Source organism: Antedon mediterranea, chromosome 11 (assembly GCF_964355755.1).
Source record: "Antedon mediterranea chromosome 11, ecAntMedi1.1, whole genome shotgun sequence".
In the NCBI taxonomy this organism is placed as follows: Eukaryota; Metazoa; Echinodermata; class Crinoidea; order Comatulida; family Antedonidae; genus Antedon; species Antedon mediterranea.
In genome coordinates this window covers 5,116,728-5,140,002 of record NC_092680.1, presented here as the reverse complement: position 1 = coordinate 5,140,002, position 23,275 = coordinate 5,116,728, and the positions used below count along the sequence as shown (strand labels likewise).

General features: G+C 32.1%; 1 protein-coding gene across 4 annotated transcripts in view; it reads left to right on the top strand.

The window, feature by feature from the left end:
* Positions 1–3,139: 3,139 nt before the first annotated feature.
* LOC140062390 (uncharacterized) overlaps positions 3,140–23,275 on the top strand; it is a 61,164-nt gene continuing 41,028 nt past the window's right edge. The window contains exons 1-3 of one of the 4 annotated variants that reach the window (XM_072108588.1): positions 3,140–3,272; positions 9,463–9,643; positions 15,233–16,203. In XM_072108588.1, the coding sequence (XP_071964689.1) occupies positions 15,266–16,203 (938 nt within the window). In that variant the 5' untranslated portion in view covers positions 3,140–3,272; positions 9,463–9,643; positions 15,233–15,265. Of the gene's footprint in view, positions 3,273–9,462; positions 9,644–15,232; positions 16,204–17,053; positions 17,139–19,454; positions 19,574–23,275 lie in introns of those variants that run through there. The other 3 variants (XM_072108591.1, XM_072108590.1, XM_072108589.1) reach the window with 3 other exon arrangements.

Sequence of the window (23,275 nt, the reverse complement as noted above, 5' to 3'; positions counted from 1 at the left end):
TAAGGAGACACACCTACAAGGACATACCTAAGGGATACCCGTGTTAAGTTGACACCCCTAAAGAGACATCCAAATTAAAGGGACACACCTATGCCGTGTTAAGTTGACACCCCTAAAGAGACATCCAAATTAAGGGGACACACCTATGCCGTGTTAAGTTGACACCCCTAAAGGGACATCCAATTTAAGGGGACACACCTATAAGGACACCCCTAAGGGATACTCGTGTTAAGTTGACACTCCTAAAGGAACATCCAAATTAAGTGGACATCCCTATTAATAAGGGGAACATCCTTATCAAGTGGACACTCCTAAGGAAATACTCATATTAAGTTGACACCCCTAAAAGGGACATCCCTATTCAGGGCACACCCATACTAAGAGGACATATAGACACACCTATAGAGGACACCTCTAAACTAAGGGATACCTGTGTTAAGTTGATACCCCTAAAGGGACATCCAAATTAAGGGGACACACCTATGCCGTGTTAAGTTGACACCCCTAAAGGGACATCCAATTTAAGGGGACACACCTATAAGGACCCCCCTAAGGGATACCCGTGTTAAGTTGACACCCCCAAAGGGACTTCCAAATTAAGGGGAAATCCCTATTAATAAGGGGAACATCCTTATCAAAGGACACTCCTAAGGAAATACCTATATTAAGTTGACACCCCTAAAAGGGACATCCCTATTCAGGGCACACCCATACTAAGAGGACATATAGACACACCTATAGAGGACACCTCTAAGGGATACCTGTGTTAAGTTGATACCCCTAAAGGGACATCCAAATTATCAGGACACCCCTATTAAAGAGGACATCCTTATCAAGTGGACACTCCTAAGTAAATACCCATATTAAGTTGACACCCCTAAAGGGACATCCAAATTAAGGGGACACACCTATAAGGACACACCTAAGGGATACCCGTGTTAAGTTGACACCCCTAAAGGGACATCCCTATTAAAGAGGACATCCCTATTAAAGAGGACATCCTTATCAAGTGGACATCTTTATCAAGTGGACACTCCTAAAGGAAATACCCATAATAAGTTGACACCCTTAAACGGACCTCTTTACTTAAGGGGACACACCTATAAGGACACACCTAAAGAGACATCCCTATTAAGAGGGCCCTTTCCTGTTAGAAGGGGACACTTTGTTAGATACCGAAGATGCCCCTTATTAGCAGTTACTGTATTACATATTATAGACTCCAGATTATTGTTACTATTTTTAGCTGTTTTGTAGTTTACTCAAGGGAAAACATACACTCGTTAAAAATGTTGTTTTATAAGCTTTCTATATTTTATTTAGTGCGCACCTGATGGCCATCATGTCATGTGAACTGTACAATATATATGCATGATGATGGCTTGTAATGATGTTACTTAATTGCATTGTGGGAACCGATTGATACAGTATGAACAAATCTCATGAGATGTCATTTATTAAAATTTCTGTCACAGAGTGGCAAGATCAAAAAATATTCTATAGAATATTTATTTTTCAAATTCATTTCTATCATTTGATTTTATTTATTGTTATTGTAATAATTGTTGTCATCTTCAATCTTTTTTCTCTATCTTTTTTGACCTATGACCTTAATTTTTTAGTATGTAAAATGGGAAATGTTATAACCAAGTTTGATTGGTATCATGGTTAATAATGAAGAGTGGCATATTTTGCAGTCCGCTAAAATCACTCTAGCGACAGTCATTGTGTTTTTCGCTGAACCGTGACCATAGTATCCTTTGGCGAATCAGCGGTTCGAATCCCATCGTCGCTCTATGTGGTGGCTATGCGCGCTTACTGGCTAAACCAAGAGGCCTCCAGTGTTGGAGGACCACTTAAGGTTCTTAAACTCAAGTAATTACATTAAGCCACTGCAACCGCCAGGTTTGAATACATGATAGTAGATAGCGCACTGCCTTTCAGATGGGACATTAAGCCGTTGGTCCTTTGTGCAACATTGCTCATGTTCATGTTAAAGAATGTAGTACACACTTCGAGAAGTATAGGGGATCATCCCAGTGTACTTTTCTTCCCAATTCACCACCAGAAGGATTGACCCAACCTGAAACAAGTCTAAGGTCACCAAAAAATGTTATTATATTCAATGTCATTGGACATTATCAGTATCATCTCGTCTGTATACTTACTTCTTTTTATATTATACAATATACAACAGAAGAAAAAAATAGACGGTGACAAAATTGAGACCTTTAAGTACTTGATTAAAAACCATTATTAAATTTGATGTTTTGATTACATTTTACTCAACATTATATTATTGAATTTTACATTATGATTTATTTTTATGATTACTTACTTGAACGAAGTACTTACATTGACAACTGCAAATTCAAGGGTTATTTAATAAAAATAATAAAATTTTATTGATTTTTCTTTCTGATCAATCTATTTTGTTTAATGGACATTTTACACAGAATTTTAGATTGACAAGAAATGAGCTATGAAATATTACGATTGATAATCATAAATTGCACAATTGTACTTCAAAAGTTTTTATAGATTTTAACAAAATTTATAATACAATATTCAGCTTTAAAATAATAGTAGTAAATACTGGACAAGTAATGGCATATTGTACAATTTTATATGTCACCAAAATTTCCTTTTAAATTTGGCACCGTCCCACTAAATGGAGAATGAGGATGTGTGTTATTCATAACTTAACATTTACAATGCATTAGTGTAAAAGCCATATTGGTTCGTGATCATTTTTCTCTAGAGACTAGTGTGCTAGTCAGAGCCCTCTTACTTTAACGCATCTCTTATTTTAATATTCAGTGAATGTCAGGTCTGGCGACAAGAGACAAAAATATCCTCATCTGATACTTAATGCAAACATGTTAATTAATCTCATGAGTCAAACATGCATATATTTTAAATGGCATTAATTTAGGAACAGATGTGAATTTTGCATGTTACCTTGCATATTAAAAGCATGCATCTGCGGAACTTTAAATGACCGTATCGACATGATAATAGTTTATTGCGCACCTAATGTTGTGACTTGCGCGCTTCACTGAACATCAGACAAGGATGATATTAATGTTATCTATACTAGGCTTGCTAGTACACATGTGTTTTGTTTGGTTGTTGGCTCTCATACATTGAGCTGTCTATCTCACGTAGTGTAAGTTCAAGGAATGCTGTACCATAATCTTCCTCTCTAGTTTATTTCATCTAATTGCTGTTTAATTAGTTCAAGTTACTGTATATTGTCGATTCTTATACAGGTAAAGTAGCCAATATATTTTTCTATACCATTAAAAGAATATCCCTTTTTTTGTATAAATTGTTCAACAAAAACCGTAACATTGCTCTTCATTGGCATGCTTTTATGATGTTGTCATTGTATTTTTTGTTCATGATAATTTGATATAAGGACTTGGCTCACCCATGAATAGATATTTTAATAAAGTATTTTAATATTTTTAAAAAGCTCAATTATCTTTTTAAATACTGTACCTTATACAATCGTTAAATATCAATACTACAGTGTTATTAGTGTTGTAAATGAATTGAGTATATTTTTGGATAATAATGCCACACTGGTTATTAATAGACAATACATTTCTAATATTATAATAAACATATGCAACAATTAGAATAAATAAAGGTACTGTATATATAGTAAATTCATTCTTATTTTAGTGGCAAAAGAATAGGGATTAATAATTAAAAATGACAACAATTTAGATTAAAAAATATTAGTGACATGCTGTATATGACAAGTATGTCCCAGGTGGGACTGGGTATGAAATTTTGTAAAAATTATGTTCAGCTTGCATTAAAATGCATTTACCAAAGTATTTTAGCCAACAAAATTGTGGTACTGTAATTTACTTGAATATTGAAGTTTAGTTATGCATACATATTGTATATTCTTTATAGAAAGAAGGCTCTATAGTACAATATAATATACTAATATTATTAATAATTTCATATTTTTATTATGTTTCTTGATTATTTGATAATGCAATAGTGTGCAGAAAATAGTGAAGTAGCATCATTGGTCGAACTACATCTTTTATTGATTATATTGTGACATTGTTTCCAGGCTATATGCAATATAGAGTGGTATAGTTCATTGATGGCAAACTTGCTTTTAGGACTATGATATGATATTAAAATACGCCAAGAATATTGTTTAAATTTTTGTGTCACAATGTTTGACAACATTTTGTGGATACTGAATCCATGATCAAATTAGTTCTTAATGTTTTTCCTTGCTTTCTTCTTTGAAACGGCAAACCTTTCATTATATATAATATATATTCTTCACAATGTATAATCAATAGGCATCACATGTGTGAAAATTATTCTACTGCAATAACTATGTTTGTTTACTGCAAATAACTGATGATTTTATTTTGTATCAGTTTTTGATTCAGTCAGTGTATAAACAGTTTGTATGATTACCCCATCATCCCCACCAGTAATAACCCCCCCTCCCCAATAATTAAAGAAAAATAAAAAAGTTTGTTAACCTATTTTAGTTACTGCAGTAAAACTGAAGTTGAATAATTTTGACGTTCCTAATCAACCAGAACTTAATATATTGGTTCAGGATATTGCAGTATAGATATTATGTATATTATTATGTATATATTATTATATTATTATGTACAGTATGCTGTAACAGTACAATATTGTTTACAGGTAGGTTTATAATTTGTTTTTCCAATTATTAAACAAAAACATAATTTGATTCAGAAGGCCGAGAGGAAGGCCAACAACAATCACTACTTCCTTTGGGAAATGCATTTCCAGAATTATAATTTCGCTACCAAACTATTATTCATTCCCACGAAAATGTATGTTGCATCCATCCAATTAAAGATTCTCTTTAATTTTAAGCTCTGTCTACACTATTAAACTAGTTTGACAAAAATATGTGTGCCCAAATATAGTAGTGATATGCTCAAATATGGTAGTAATATGAAATCATCATCATGTCCATATATGGAAACATCACATTTTTTTTTTGTCACATAAATAAAGTTTGATAGTGTAGAAAGAGCTTAAGGCCTTTTCATCATATTTTGATAAAAGCATTCTGATTTAATAGATAAGCTGTTTAAAGTTGAAAAGTGGCAAGGAAGAAAATTGGTTTTTGGAATATAGTGATTTATCACTGATGTTGTTGGATAATAAATGCACGAACACAAACACGAACATGAGCTTTATCGAATAATTACAACTGTCAATAAATTTTTAATCAATTTTTATCGTCTTTTATTAGGCATTTTGTTAATTATTTTATATATTTAAATTACTTTTTTTTAATGTAAAATAATGAATTCAATGTTTTTATTACAATTACTTTTAACGTTGTAAGATATAATCGAGAGGAAAAAATATGTTTAAAAAATATAATTTTTATAACAGAGTATGACAATAAAAGTGGGACGAACCCACACAAGACAAAAAAAAGGATAATAAATGCATGTTTATTGATAGAAAGTATAGAAATTAAATATATGTTACAAAAAATTATGTAATAATAGTATCGGCTCTTTGATGTTGAAGAGAGTAGGCCGAGCATAAAAATTGTAAACTAAAATGCTAAACTGTGAAATAATTCCGATCCTAATATTATAGAAGACAAGTTTTTGTTGATCCAATAGATCGAAAGTGGTAAATCTTTTACATATTGGATCTGGCTATAAAATATATTTGTTCTGTTACATATATCACTACAAGGTTGTACATGAATGCAGCTCCATTTTGGCCATGGTAAATATCCTGGTAGCTGGCCAGAGACAATGGCATTTATTATTGAATGTCATACATGTGAGCTACCAGCTAATGTTACCCTACATAATTTGTATACTAATGTAAGGGATGATATGGATACTTAGGCCCTAATTCACATGAGAGCTGGAAGCTGAACCAACTGGGGGGAATAGTGTACTGTACAAGTAGGCTAATTTAGGGAGGCTGCATGAGGGAGGTTAGCCAGCTCAGTGGCACCTTCTCTCTCTTGAAAAATCCAAAAAGGAAGGAAAAAAATTCCTGTTTTGGAAGTAGAACCGATGAAGAAAACAATTAATGATGATTATCTGTTTGTCGTCAAATCGTCCTTCCTCCCCCTCCCCCTTAAAAAAATAAATGCACTTTCTATATTTCAGCACTTCAGTAATTTCAAAGTTTTCTACAAAACATAACCATTAGGCCTACCTTGAAGCTAAGGTTGTAATTTTTTTTTTAATACTTAAAACTCTTCTTTTAAAAGAATATTGCGCTCATCTATAATTTTCTAAAAAATGTTTAGTAATAGTATATCCTCAGATGCAACAGACCGAATTATTGACTACATCTACTACATGAACAAATCAATACATTATATTTCATATTACATAGAATGTGGGTTAATGTGATAAGATTTGCTGGAGGGAATTCTTTTGAATTGAATTGATAATGTCCTCTAGTATCTAAAGCACTTAATTTGTTGATGTACAAAGGATATTGGTGTTGAATGTTATGATAAACTATAGTAGCACTTGAACAAAGAGGAAGTTTTATGTCTGACTATCTTAGATTTGTATTGAATGGATAGGAAATGTCTTGTCATTAAACGACTATGATGAGTGCATATATTTATGAGCATAGAAAATAAGACTACAGTCAAATCTTATTGTAATGCCAGTCAAATCGAGGCAATCTAACAACAGGACACTGAGTTTGCCTTGCCAAAATAGAACTCCAACAGTCCTTTGGATCTTACAATAAAATAGAACATTGTTGCAATAGATAGAATAAGCAGTCAGTATTGGATATTTATTATTTATTAAAAGGTATTAAAAACAAGGCATGTACAGTATACAGTACTTGAATACATAAATACTTGTGTGTGAAAAGAATCAATGATTTATTTATTCAGGAATTTATTAAAAATTATCCTTTTTTTTTCTATTCCTTCATTCAATTATTGATATTCATGATTTATTCAACTATACGTTCACTTGGTTCTTTTCTTACTTATGTTGAATTATTCCTTTATTTATTTATGTATTCATTTAAAGTCCCATTCTCTATGTTTTTCCGATCTAATTTAAGGTCACACACAAGGAATGACCTGGTTTAAATGTTTTTAAAGTAATGTGCATTATTTTTACAGAATGTCAATTGTAGGGAATGGGTCTTTAAGTATTTATTCATTCATTTAATCATATATTTAATTTAACATTCATCTATTTTTCATGATTTTCTTTATTGATTTATTAATTCTCAATTAATATTTAGTCATTGATATATTCATTCTATCTTACCTTAATAAAACAATCCAAAGAAAAAAAGCATTATAACATGTTTAAATGTTTTATTGACAGAATGTATGATTGAATTAATGTTTAAGTGAATAAATGAATGAAGAAATCATTAATTAAAAAAAAACATGAAAGTAGCAGATGAGTAATACATTCATGTAATAAACTAACTGTGCAATTCAATCATATTATTTTCTTACTTTTATTATTTACTTTTTTGTTAATATTCAATAATTTTTTTATTTATTAAAAAATGAATATTTATTACTTCATTATGTTATATTTTACGACTTTCAGCCCTGTTAATGGTGACGTTTGGTCACTGTAGGGTGATGATGAAATAAAATAAAAAAAATAAAATAAAAAAAATTAAAAATAGAAAAACTGGCATTTATCTGTTTCTGAACACTCATTTTCAAAGTTTGGTCCGGTCATGTGGAACAACCTACAAGATGAGAGATTAAAAAAACTCTTTAAAAACGTTCCAAAACGGTACTGTTAATGATAATAATAATACGCTAAACGCCGGTTGAGCACTGGAAAGGCGCTTAACAAATACCAAACTGACTTTCGCAGCATTGAGTCTCATTTTAATGTTTTTCAAAATGAAATTATGTGGGTTTTTGTCTAGTTTTGTTAGTTTTACAGTAGGTATAGATTAGTTTTTCCTTTGGTTTTTCCAAATGCCTAGATCACTTTGGTGGATGTACGCTTAACAAATCAAATTTCTGTGTCACTTACAAACATACTGTACAGTACTTGGTATATTGTACAATTTGGTACTTCAGATATTGTCTAATTGGTACTTTAGTTATACATTTTATGTATATCTAAATGAAATAAACTGAATTATTCAGAGACTTGTTCCCTCTTTTAAGCTCTGTCTACACTATCAAAAAAAGTGTGATGTGCCCAAATCAGGGAGTTGTAAAATAAGTAGGCCTACTTATTTTACTTGTAACTCCCTGCCAAAATATGGTAGTGATATGTTTAAATATGGTAGTGATATGACATCATCATGTCCGTATGGGCACATCACATTTTGTTGTCACATAGAGTTTGATAGTGTAGACAGAGCTTTGATCTAATGAACCTCCTTACAGCACATCATCTGAATTTGATTTATTTAATCCTTTATGTTAAGTGAATGCATTGTAATTAATAACCATACTCAACGTTCTTATCATCTTCATCACATCATTGATAATCATTTCATCTTATTACACATTAGGCTTGCAAATGTGTAATAATTTCACGTTTGAATGGTAACTAATAACATTATTTTATCTGTTATTTTGCCGCTTTGAGAAAGATTACAGACAAATTTCATGTAGGGTAGTTCTATAATTGTTTCTATTGAATAGAATCATTCTGTAAGGACATTAATAGCTACTTCAAGCAATAAGTTAGTAAATTCTTACAGTTCAGGGTTTAAGGGTGGGGAGGTGGGGGAGGCTAGAAACAAGTTCACCAGAACTTTGAAACTCTTAATTGAGAGCTCGTTGGAACTCTATACTATCTACAAAAATCGGATACAGGACAAAAATAAAAAGATGTTACTTTAATAACAAAAATAAAATATGTTACTTTAGGAATTTAATAATAAAAAAAAACCTATTGACATCCTTGTAATCAAGTTTCTTTCATTTCCTTTTAACTAAAACATTATTTACTATTTAGTCAATATAAATGAAATAATTTCCTTTTAATACCCAACTCTGTACTGTACTGTACATTTATGAACGTATAGTTTATTGACTGTCACCGTACATTTTAGTATTGTCATACATAGAAAACTAATAAAACACAGAACAAACAAAAAATATAAAGGCTTACAGAAAAAAGAATTGGTATGAATAGCCTAAATAACCAAAATTATAGTCCAAACTCCATTTGTAGAATGAATGTTTCATGTCATTACAAACATTAAAATGTTTTTAGTATGCTCAATATAAACAAATGTATACATTAATATTAATTTAATGCATTATGGTTAAAAAACTGTCATAACGTTCATTAACACCAAATATGGTTATTTACACTATGTGAAAATGAAATGTACGCAAATAAGTAATATTCCAAATTTATGAATACTGTGACAAATATATATTTGTCTCCAATTTATTGATGATTTACATATTTTCCAATTTTTCAGCATATGTTCATGAAAAGTGTTATCCCAGTGGAAATAGCCATGATCACCCTTCCATACAGTTGATGTTAGCAGTTCTAAATGATTGTATCTACACACAAAACCAATTTATTCAGTGTAATTCAAAAGAGGCATATAGAAGGTTTGTTTAATACAGCTGAACTATAGACAGCACAACAATATAGTAAGTTATATGTATTTAATTATAATGCACATGTTTGAAATTATAGTACCGTATACCTTAGGTTTATAAAAGATATGAACACCTGGGCCTTACGGATATGCAAAGGTTTTACTGTGAAAGAAATACAGAGACAGTGAGACGATGCTAATGAAGGAAGTGATGATAATACATCAACAGTGATGATGAAAGGGTTATGCTGATGCGGTCTGACAATGAACTTTAGCAATGCATTAGAACGTTGCCAATATATCAGGTAGGCAAGTTATGTACTGTATTTGTTTCTTGTATTGAGTTTACTTATAGGTTTATTAACATGCTTGCTTACAAATGCCCACAACATGGCAAACGTAATATCGTCTAGCTTATAGTGTCACTTGTGTATGTATACTATATGCCCCCAGGACATAAACCTACCACATTGACATATAGACCTACCTGTCACCTGGGCCGACACCTGCCCCTTTGGCTGATACCTGCCACAAAGCATATACCTGCCACATAAGCAAATATCAATCAATTCGTATTTATAATGCGCCAAATTGTTTCCAAAAAGATAAGTTCTAAGGTGCAAAATATACCTGGCACATAAACACCTGTTTCCACTGAGGTCTATACCTACCACTTGAGCATATCAGGCACCTGTAAATACACCTATCACCTACTGTACCTGCCACCTGGACAGATACCTGCCACATAGCATACACTACCCTTGCAACACAGGCATATACTACTTCACACATACTGTTAGTGTATACTTGCTGCCACCTGGGCCTATACCTGTCACCTGGGCATGCAGTAGTAACCTACACTATTGGCATACCTGCTATCTGAGTATAATTACCAACACATGTGAGCATATTGGAATATTTTCCCAGCTCATCAATTATGTTTGAAAATGTAGTAGATCGATGATAAAAAGCATAAAAACATCACAACAAAAAAGCAATACAACTTCTATATTATATTGAAATAAAAATACAATATACAGTGTATAATTTTGAGAATACTTTGCCTAGCAGATGATTTATTCTTCATCTTGGCATTGTAAAGCCTATCACGCATTCTTCATTTTACTTTGCAATTTAATCCCATTCATCTCAAGACTTTTATCACCTTTTGATCCATTTATTAGGACATTTTATTGCAAATTTATTTAGCCGTCTCTGTGTACCCATCTTAAGTGGTGATATATCATTGTAAGAGTAGAGGTGGTGTAGAAGCATCGAGGTACTATACGTAACAAGACTTCGCAGGCTTCATCTCATTATTATTCTAAATTTATAACATCAGAAATATGATTTACATCATAAAACAGTATATCTATACTTGCTATAGTGAATTCTACATCATAACAACTTCTAGTGACAGCCTATTTCCAGAAAGCTGTACTAGCAATAAATTATATTTGTTGATATTTAAAATTATAAAATTCAAAATCCAATGTAATTTAATTGTTGTATAACACTTTGTTAGAATTGGTCCCTTATGGCCAATTTCAAGGATAAGACTTTAATAATTCAAAAATAAAAGAGAAAATTATATTTTATTTATAGTTTATGAAATAAAGTTTAGCAGGTAGGAATAAGATGATGTTAAAACATATCATTTATGCTTCTTTAGCGACATTACGCTTTTCACTAATTTGTTTCCAGTTTGTTTTCTTTAGGGTTAGATGGTTTATAAGTGATGCATTGTGAATCAAATTGTCCTTTTATTCCAATCTTCTAATGGTATTTCGGTCTTCACATTAACCTATCTGTCCAGTGTTCTGGGAGTATCAGATAAAGTGGAGGACTTCAGTTAAAGTGTTAAAGTTCTCACTAAAGATGCAATTAAAGTGCGTAAGTGCAACGTCAGCGAGTTGACCAATGACACGCCACTGTTCAAATAATCTATCGCTTGTGATTGGTCAAATCACTTACATAATTACGTTACGTCGTTGCGTGCCGCTAGTGGTACCCAAGATTAAGATACTCCTGAACAAATCTATTCGTGTTAGGAGCCTACATATTTTTTAAACAAAGGATTTGAACTACTACATTATCTGGCCATAGACATTATCACTTTCACATTGCATCTTACACTTTTCAGTATGCATGCAATAAATATGTATGCATCTGTCCTTGGAAGTAAAAGAAATTAGGTTGAGTATGTATATAACATCAAAGTACACAAAATGTCAGTGTACAATGTTCAATCATTAAGAAGTCACACATCATAATAAAAATGACTCTTCACATCCTGATTAGTATCTCTTTTTATAGGAAGTAATTTTAAATATGGTAATTCCCTTTTGTCAGGTCGAGGTTTTATTGTATACAATTTGTACTGTAGTTTATATCTTTAGTCTGCAGCCCACAGGGAAATATAACCAGACTAAATTAAATTGTCAGCAGGTAAATTTATTTTCTCTTTTTTAAGTTGCTAATGTGAGACACTTCAGTTTAGATTGTATCAAATTATGTCTCGTCTTTGTAAGAGGATACAAATAATGAATGTTTATCAGTTGAATAGTGAAGAATATTTGTACTAGACTGTTCCATTTAATGAGGCGTAGCTGTGTTCAATAGGAATATTGGCTGTCAATAATTTTGAACATTCATTATTTGTTACACACTACTGTACTCAATCTGCTGCTTCCATTTTAAATTGTGGAAGGCTAGACGGGAGGCTATTAAAAATGGCAGCGCTCACATTCACAATTTTAGGTAGTGGATTTATAGACACACACTACAGTCAACCTCATGTTGCTTTAAAAAAAAAGTATGTGGGCCCCTCGTTATGGACACCCCTATGGGTCACTCATAAAAGAAAAATGATCAGGAGAAGTAAATGGGTTAACAATATTATTAGTTAAAGATCTAGACGTGTGCTCGGCGCAGCACAGATATTGAAATATGCATCCTCCAGAAATAAAATATTTAATAGAATTGAATTCAGTGAATTGAACCCCTATTCAGAGGACATCCCTATTAGTGGACATGTTAGTTAGGTCCCGAAGGTGTCGTCTTAATAGGGGTTCCACTGTACAAACACAGGACTTAGAATACTGTAGGCTGTTTGACTATACATGTACTGTAGGAGCGGCAGTCGAGCAGTTTAAACAAAACACAAAATTAAGGGTTTTTTGTTGTAATATGAATAGTCTGTGATAAATATAGTCAGTTATATACATTAATTGCATTTTTTATTAAATTACTACATTAAAAAAACAATATACATTTTGGTAGAGCCTTTTAAAATATAGGGTTGACAGGTATATGTTATAGTGTATTCTTTATTGATCAAAATGCTTAAAGGCATAATTCAGTAAATGAAATTCACATTTGTGACATAGCAACCAAATAGTAAAATGTGTACTATATAGCCTTATGGCTACAATATTCCTATTCATTGTTACATACTAACTATTCATTCCCTGATGTTATATCGATGATTTGAAGCATATGATACATGCTGTTATTATTTTTAAATTATTAAAGCCCCATTCCCTACGTTTTTTAGATCTAATTTAAGATCACAAACTATATTTAATGTAAAAATAATACTATATGGTCCTATTGCGATAACTTTTTTCGTCTTTAAACGGTTAAAAATGTGAAAAATAAATCGATTTTAATAATTATAGCGGCCCGCTATAAATCCCAAAATGCATTGCGCGCGGATTGATATTTTTGTTTTTCACCTGTAATTCGCCCACTTTTCGATCGATCGTGAAGCCAAAACAAATGGAAGACTCCTAACTTTTCAGCGAAAATACCGGGTGTTCCCCAATTTGTATCAACGGAGTCTGGCAAAAATAGAAAGACAATTAATGCAGCAACTATACAACGTCAGGCTAGGTATATAGCTAGCGTACGATGTTCGTACGTTACCGATGTTTACCAGCTAGGCCTACAAAACTAAGCCTAGCTAGGCTAGGCCTGAGACCGTCCACGAGAGTTCGATCGCCGCGAGCTACTTAGGTAGTGCATTGTTTCTCACTTTTTATCATAATTTACCATAAAACGTACATTTAAGACAAGGAATGACATGGTTTAATGTTTTTAAAGTGATATATATGTATTATTTTCCCAAAAACGTCCAAAATTGCAGGGAAAGGGTCTTTAAAATTTATTTGTGTTGCTTTTTTTTTATATATTGTAGCCTATGTTGTGTATAATGTTGATGTTATTATAAACAAACATATGTTTGCCGTATTAATGTAGTTTAAACTATGATTTAATGGCATATTAAGGAGGTTGTCATTGTGTGCCCATCATGGAACCATTTTAAAGATTAAGTGATAATACAATAAACATGAAATACCCAAGAGGATGCCTGAACAATCTATGCAAGTTAGGGTATGTTATCTAACGCAAGGCGTGCAGTAATCTGTAATATAAAATATCATATCGCTGACGCCAACTGTACTGTTCTTTAAAACCAGATAGTTTGATGTTTAGCTATCTCGTTGTATAGGTATGCTGTTGGCCTGCTAACCGAGGTCCTGTCTTTTCATTGGTTACTGATACATCACTGGATTACTGTAGCGTTATTAATCTACCCTCTACTGCTAGGGTTATTAACGCCACTGACACGGCGTAAAAGCTACCTAACTATAATCCGCGGCCTACTGTAGTTCAGACACAAAAATATGTACGCCGTTTAAACGCCACATTAACGCCGTGAGCCTGAACATACCCTTATATTAAATAAAAGATTTAACTTAAAAACTCTGATATGATGGGGTCACAATGTCTATTAGTAAATTAATACATATATTATATTTTATTAATTTTTGTTTGTTTGATTGAATGGATGAATTGTACACAAAAAAAGAGAATTTTCTATGGAAAGGTTTATGTCGTAGATTCAGAAAAGGGCCTACACCTTTTGAAATTAAAACTTATTTTTATTAATTAATTTTTTGAATTGAAAATATTCAAAAAGAGTATAGACTCAGGGCGTAATGGCTATGAGCGCTCTCTGACTAAACACATGGGCCCTGGAGCTTATGGGGCCCCTGAGCAGTGTCCAGAGAAAAAAACAGGCATTAAAATATGTCTAAAAAAAGTTAAAAACGTCCGAGGCCTTAAGCATTTGAGGGCCACTTAAAGTTCCTAAACCAGGGCCCTCTGAGTTACGCCATTGATCATTGCACGAATTCATCTTGCAACATAAATGATATGTTTATGATTGTAAATGTTCTTATTCTTGTTTTTTATTGTCAAGAAAAGCATGTAAGCTTGGTTCCCACTAGAACGTAACGCAAGGACGTAAACGCAACGCAAGCGTTTTAACCAATGAAAAGCGAAGTTATAGACAGTTAGCAATCACAAGCGAATAAGCCATCGCTTGTGATTGGTCAATTTGCTTGTGTTGCGTTTACGTCCTTGCGTTACATTCTAGTGGGAACCACGCTTTAACAAAGACCACCAAGTAATTTAGTAAGAATTAAACGCAAACAGGAACTGAACTCCTATAACCATGTGTTCCACCCCTACCCAGTATAGTAGCAAATGACAGTAAAATATAATGTCAAAACTGTTTATCAGTTTTGTAATAAAGAACAAACAAATCTTTGATTAAACTATATTTTTATTTCAGAATCATCTTTGCATAAAGTTAACTGTTGAAGCCATGCCTTATCTGTGGATGCAAGTTAGTGACGATGATACAACATCTTCATCCAGTATTTTCAATTCTATGATCGCAGAATCCCACATTAAAAATGACTATGATCCTAATATCAATGATCAATACACTTGCTGTAAACTGATCGCATCATTTCCTCGCAGCACCTCTTCCATGAGAATAATGCGAGGCTGTAGTGTAATATCAAACGCTACGAAATCTCATGAACCTCACGCAATTCCGGGGCTTTTGTTTATGAATCCGGAAATATGTGCTGAACTCTACAACAAGGGAGCTAACACAAATTTACCAGAACTTATAACGGACGCTACGCAAAGTATCGCGCAGGATAAAAATCGTAATAATGTAACTGAATCGAATACGTTAATTAATGGACCCGAGTTGATTCCAGATACAAACAATTTTCAAGTTAGTTTAAAATGTGAAAATAAAGATCCATTAACTAGTGATTTGTCACGAAAAGTCTGTGATGAGGCACTTAACGTCGATTTGCGGCCAAACGTTGATGCAGAGTGCAGCAAAAAGCTTGCAGAAAAACATTTATCTGAAAGCACTTTACACATATTGGACAGTAATAGTAACAGTATGCTAACATGCAAAGCGGTAATTGATAACGAAACCATTTTAGTTGAAGCAAACGATGCTGACCAATCACTCACCACGGACCAAGAATCAAAGGTGATTGCGTTAAATGAAAAAACAACTGATCCAAAGGTCGTAACTGGGTCAACAGTAGAACGTGATGATTCACTCGATCAAGAAACTATTGTTATTGATGATGATTTGGAGAAAGTTTTTACGGAGAAGGAGATGGTTAAGTTCAGTGAGGAAGCCGAGGCCGATAGATTCCGATATGGGACGCATGTCGCAAGCTTCCTCGCTAACAACACTGTCGCAATTATGATGATGTTGGACAATAAGATGTAGGTATTTTTTAAAGCTCATATAAACCAAGTATATTCCCATGGATTCTGAGTATGAAAATTGCTAAATTAAAATGGACTTTACAGAAGTATCATGTCCATATTTGGCCTAAGTTAAGGGGTGGGATTATACTTCAGTATGGGATTATATTTGTTGTGGTTTTTCTTTATGTTGGTTACAAACAAGATTTTTTTTCTTTTTGAATGTATGTTCTTTTTTTAGTTTTAGAAATTTTATTTATTAAAAATTTGGTATTATAAAGCTCTGTCTACAAAAAAAGTGTGTTTTGCCCAAATATGGTAGTGATATGCCTAAATATGGTAGTGACATCATCATGTCCACATGGGTACATCACATTTTTGTGTCACATAAACTTTGATAGTGTAGACAGAGCTTTAGATAAAAACACAATGGTAACTTGAAATATAAAGGTCTGTCATACAGTAATAGTTAATACATACAAACATACCAATTACAACAATAGTATATCTGTATGTCAAAATCGATATAAATTATAAAGTTTTTGACATCCATTACATTTACAATATTACAGAAGGACATACTGTGCAGTGTATGGGGTTTGTTAAACAACCTATTTCTTGATGAAAATGTGTTTTATGTAAGAAGATTAAACACATTCACCTTTCCCCCACCCCCAACAAAAAATAAATAAAGCAGGTACAATAGCATAGCACTATAAAGGTTAATGCACTTCTGCATATACAATACAATGACATAAGGTATTTTCCAGAAAGAGGTGTACTAGACACTGTTGCTAATCCCTATTGTTCATTTGTTCCAGATCAATACATTCATTGAGGCATACTCTGTAGGTGCATAACAGACTATGCAATGTTCTTTAAATGTTTAGGTAGCTAGCAAGTTTGGTGATATACTACAGAAACATGTCTCTGTTTCTATATGATGATACAAGGTACAGTAATCGATGTTTTATCTGTGTGGTTTTGCATATACTAATATCTATATTAATGGTATGGTACTGTCAGCTCTACCAGTTGGTCTCAGCTCACTGGCCCAAAATGACTGACTTTCTAGGATGTTTGTTTTTCAGAATGATTTTAGAAATGATATTTGAGACGTTATGGACCTGTAGAACCTTGGTTTTAAAGAAAAGGCTCTAGTTTTTAGGGATTTTTCTTTGAGAGAGTTGAAAGACTTTATTAACACTGCTACTAATTTGGAACTGGTTTCTGCCATTATGCCTACTTTAAGCCAAGGTGTTTGAAAACTAACTGTTATAGACCTATAGGTTTACTACTATTGGGTTTTAACATTTTATTACAGTTTAGATTATTTATTATAATATAAAACAGAAGATTAAATGGTGCATCAATAAATTATAGTAGAATCCCTATTAAGGGGACACCTTCAAGGCCCAACAACCAAGTGTCTGTTATACGGGTTCCCATGAATGTCCCAAAAGGTGATTCTACTGTAACTTGATCCATTCTCTCTCAGTAGAATGTCACTTTGGGTTAACTATTTGAAAACTACTTTTTTTTTTTGTGTTTTTTAAAATTGTGGTATTATTTACAACCAATTACAAATACTAAAATGAGACGTGAGGGGCTGAGCGGTTAAGACATCCATAATGTCAGCAAGGGTTCAAGTCTGGCTTGCTCCATAGTTGTGGAGTCTTCTCGGATAAGGACTATATAAACCGTAGGTCCAGTGTACACAAAATGCTTCTGTGCACCAAGAACTTAGTACAATCTTTGGGATGAGTTGATGGGCCAGCCGCTTACCCCAATGTTCATACAGCCACTGTCACAGACAGCCACATATAGTTGCAAATTCTTCAGCTTGTTGAAGGTGGCAACTTTAAGGACTTATAGTTATTTGGTTATGCAGGATTAGGGACTTATATATTTACTGTGAAATACTGTATTTTAAGTGAAATCTCATTGGGAATCGGTGAATAAGGCCACTGGTCTATTACTTTACAATCATGTTCTGCTATTCTTCTGAAGATGTTTGCTGCCCTCTACAATATTAATCATTCTGGTACACGTAGTAGTCGGTACAAGTAGTGTACTTAGCTTAATTTCAATCAATATTGTTTTGAATAGTAGAAGTTCAAAATATACAAATAATGCTAGTGTGTTCATAATTTGTAAAACTTAGTAAATAGGGTTTTTAATTAAAATAGGCTTAATTAGTAATGTATTTTATAATTACAATTTTATTAACACTTAGTATCATAATACTATTAGTAGCATAATTTTATTTTTTAATAAATGAAAAGAATAACAATCTATTATTATATTGAAATTAATAATTTCTAAATAATAAAGATAAGAAAAATTTTTTTTTTTTATATTTTCTGAACTTCATGTGAACTTTATTTTCTTGGAATCATTGAATGAAAAAAAAATACATTGAAATTGTGCATCCCACCCTTTTAGGCACTGTATGCAATAATTGAGTTTTACAATATCCCATTTTTCAGAATGTTAATTGTATATGCCCTGCTTTTGAATGACAAGGTGTCGGAATGTCTGCCTTTGTATTGTATTGAATGTACTTTATTAAAGAAATTTTTTAATAGATTATTATAAATATGGCAGTTTACAGTGATTATTGAAATGTTTTTAATTCATCAATAAACAGGATATAGAACAACAGGTTCCGTGGCCCTCAATTTAATCCCACTCAACTGTTGCTATGGTTATTTCTGTATGCTTTGGAAATTTAGCTGATCACTCACTAATAAAAGTGGACGGAAACACATTTTGGGGTAATTTTCATTCCAGTTGGTTTGATATCGCCAAGGGGAATCAATACCTGTATATCTGATTTCGCTGTGTTGCACAGCTTGTATACCTCCATACAAGATCACACACCACTATTGATGTAGAATTTGCATAAGAAAAGCAACACCGTTTCTGTAGAGAATTCTGTAAAATATAATCATGACATTGCTAGAGTGTACCATTATTGATGTAGGGGATCTAATTTAATTAGTGTTTGCAGTAGTATAAATTATCGTAATAAATATGCTTATGCATTGACATTCATATAAAGAAAATTAAATTTAAAAATAATTATAAGGATCAGCATTATTAGTAAAATATGTAATTGCTTAAACAAGCTGTATTTCTTATTTTATATTTGTTGCTTGTAACTTAATGACCTCTGTTTAAATGGAAGAGCCCAATTTTTGTTCAGGTCTAGTAATCCAGCATACACTGTATAGAACAGCATACACAAACTTTAAAGAATATGTACATTGAGCAGGGCATTATTATGGAGAAAATAAACACTCTTAGTTTGCACAACCTCAGTTCTAATGAGTCCATCTACTAGAAGTCTGGCAGTTCCTAATCAACTGGCAGCTAGCCTGCCCAGGTACCTATTATATTATTATTTGTCTGTTGTTTGACTGCATATTATCTTTTAGTATTAGGTTAGTGCACTTTATTGTCAGGTATAGTCTGATTAAGTGTGAATCAATCTATAGAATATAGATAGTAATATTGACATTATGATCTTGTACCGCATCTTTATCGTCTTAAGTTCCCCAATCAACAAATTGATTATTACCAAACTAGAAGGTATAGTGGCTGTGTGTGAGAGTGGCTGTGGTAAACCTCTACTCGTGTCTAAAGATGTACTATAGGTTCTTGCCGTGCACACGGTACACATCGTTGTCAAGTTGAGCAGGCGGCCAAAGAACATTCAAACTTGCCAAGAAAAAACAAAATTTGCCGTCTGTGATGATAGTGTAAAAGTAGCCTATACTGTATCCCCCATACTCAATAAAGATGAGCATATGACCTGGCCATGCTCAACTTGGCGTCGGATCTACCGGTCCTATCTAGTTAATCCTACAAACAACAATACATGTAAAATAATGGTAAATTCAATGTCAAGCTGATAATCATGTTGGCAAGTATATATAAAAAAAAGTCTGTATACAATTGCATACGTTTTGTTTGATATAATCCAACTAAATATTATATAATACCCCGATTATGTTGAACGTGACTCTGAAATCATGCTAACATAAGGAAGAACCAGGATGTTGATTTGTGTCTAATAATAATACAGCAGAAACATAATGAAAATAACATTCATCTATTAAACCCTTGTTTCCAGTAAATTAATAATTCATCTTTACAAGATTAGTTTTGATGAAATAAGACGTCGATGTATACAATATTGTATAATAATCCCATCTGGTAATCTATGCTAAATTTGGACACAAGACTTTGGTAAATTTTATTTTTAATGCAATCCAATATAATCTCACCCACTATTCAATTTAACAAACATTTATTTTATCAAATGCCATACAAATAATACAAAGCGTAAAATGAGGATCAACCTAGAAATAAAACTTGTCTCAGTTGGCTCTTTAACTAATTTTCCTCTTGGTTCTAAATACTCAGTGTTATACATTAGACTTTAATTTTAAAAGCATATTGTAGTTTGTAAGTCTCCTACCCTGTACAGTATGTTGTCATTGGATCTTTGGGTAAAATTGCCGCAAACACCTAGTGGGAAATCAAATCATCTTTTAATCGTTAAAAGTTACATGATCTTTTTAGGCAGAGCTGCAGGTGCAAAAAGTTATGCTCATTCAACAAACTAATTTACTGTGACTACTAATGATTCTGTTTCTTTTATAGTTTGTTATATTTGATAGAAGTCTGTGTTTTTTTTAAAATATTTGCCGATTTTGGCTTTAAAAACGTTGTGATTCAGTGGAAATAGAACTGAAGGCGGATGGGTTTTATTTGAGAATTCCAAACCTTTTCTATTTAAGTTTCAGTATATTGTATTCAGCTTATATAATAACACTTGTAATCAATGATATGTTCACTGAATAACAATTGAAGTCCTATTATAGCAGTGGTCTCCTATTGTGGAAAATCACTCTGGGAGGTTGTTTACTTTTAGCCCCTTCTTTTCACATAAAATATGCCACATACTGTAGGGAGTGTACTTTTTTAATTATACTTATTTATTAATAATAAATAAGACTATTATATTAGATGAATGATTTTTGTATGTGCTTTCCAACAGTACTGTAGTTTCAAAGACCATGTTTGATCATAAAAATTTGATTTTATATAGCTTATGGCACCTATGAAACAACCTGTAGCCACGAGTACAGTACAGGTTTTAACCTGATAACTTTTTGACAGGACATTAACTATTTAATAATACATTAATTTTCGTATAACTGGATGTGATTCAACAAGAATATGTTAAAGTACAGGGAGATGCATGAGAGGAAAGGAACGGAGAAAACCATGGAGTTTACTCCATGAGAAAACACAACCGTAAGCATTCGGACAGCACCTTAACATCCCCACAAGGAGTTGCTTGATTCCTTTGTTGGGCCTACAGTATTAGCTAATAATCACATGCAATATATTTATTATATTTCATTTGAGTTTTCGGTGTATGCGGCAAATGATTATAAGTATGACTCTTATATCTAGCCCATAAGAAAAACATATTTTGAAATTATATGATGTAAACATAATATTATTTTCAATTTCCGTTCCATCAATTTGACAATATAAATGATTGATTCTGGCTATGTCTGTGCTAATATAAACAGACTGGCTGCTTGCCTCATTACTCATATAGAAAAGCAATAATCATAATTTACCGTATTCTTCCTTCGCAATAAAAATAAAACTATATCAATACTAGATACTGTATACAAAACAATATAAAGGCCTATTTTGATGTTTACTAAAAATAGTTCGTTTGATATGTTTTTTGTGAAGCAGAATTCCATGCTGTCAGGAATGGCTAAATTTTCACATGGATGATTCCATTATTGTAGCTTTTCCCTCACCATATATAATACTGCATTGTGATTGGTTGAAAATCCTGAGGTGGTTGTATGACCACCATAAGTGAATTTAATATTTCAATTCCAGTAATTCCTATTTTCATATCATTTTCTAGGAGTAGTGATATAAAATTAATAGTAAATTTATTTTTTTTTCAAACTAAAGCTGAGAAAAAGTAAGAACTCATATTTGTCTTTTTAGAAAAATTGAAGGAAATGTTTTATATTTGATTGGAAATCAGAATTCAGTTTGTAAATTCTTACATTTAATTTACCTTTTAGTTTAAATAGAATTGTTTTTTAAATCTATAAAAACAATTTATTTATACATTTTTGGTGGTTCATATTTTAAGTGAATAATTGTTTGTGGAAGCCGATAAAAAATAGAAAATTTGCATTAATAATATGGAAAATTCCAACCATATGTTACAGTAACTAATTTATTATATAAAAAATAATTGTTAAACATTTAAACTCTAACCTATTTTTAGAATGATCATGACAACAGTAAAGTATTTAAATACGGTTTTACACATTTATTGAAATCATAATAATCCTATGCGGGTGATTCCATTATTGTATGAGCCTTTCACACATCTTATATAATACTGCACTTTGATTGGTTGAAAATTGTGAGATGATTGTGAGGTGGTTAGAGTTTACCAATGAATGAATTCAATATTAATTCACTAATTGATATTTCATTAGTATCATTTCCTATGATTTACTAATAATATACAATGAGTATAGTTCACAAAGGAATAATGTAAATTTATTGAGATACCTATGATTTATGTTTTTTGTCTGGTTTTGGCCTGACTATAATTGTATATATACACTCTCAGAAAACTTTGAAGAAAAAATAGTTTTTTACAAATCACATTAGCTTTAAGTTTATACCTTAAATGCTATTTATTTGATATAAAAGTATTTGTGGAATAAGAAATCGAAAGGTGAATTACTGAAAAGATGGCAATGCTGTGGGTTTATTGGCTGGATCTCAATGGAGATACAAAATAAAATAAGCAAAAACCTAAATCAAAATAAGGTAAACAGCTAGAAAAATTAGCAGAGCTTTCAGGCAATATTACTGTAGCACTTCATCAGTGTAATAAAAAGATATCTGTATATTTCCTTTCAAATACCTAAAACTAAAAACTATTAATAGATCACTAAAAATTATATATTTAATCTTATTAATTAACTAGCGGTTACTAATTAACATTAATTAGATAACA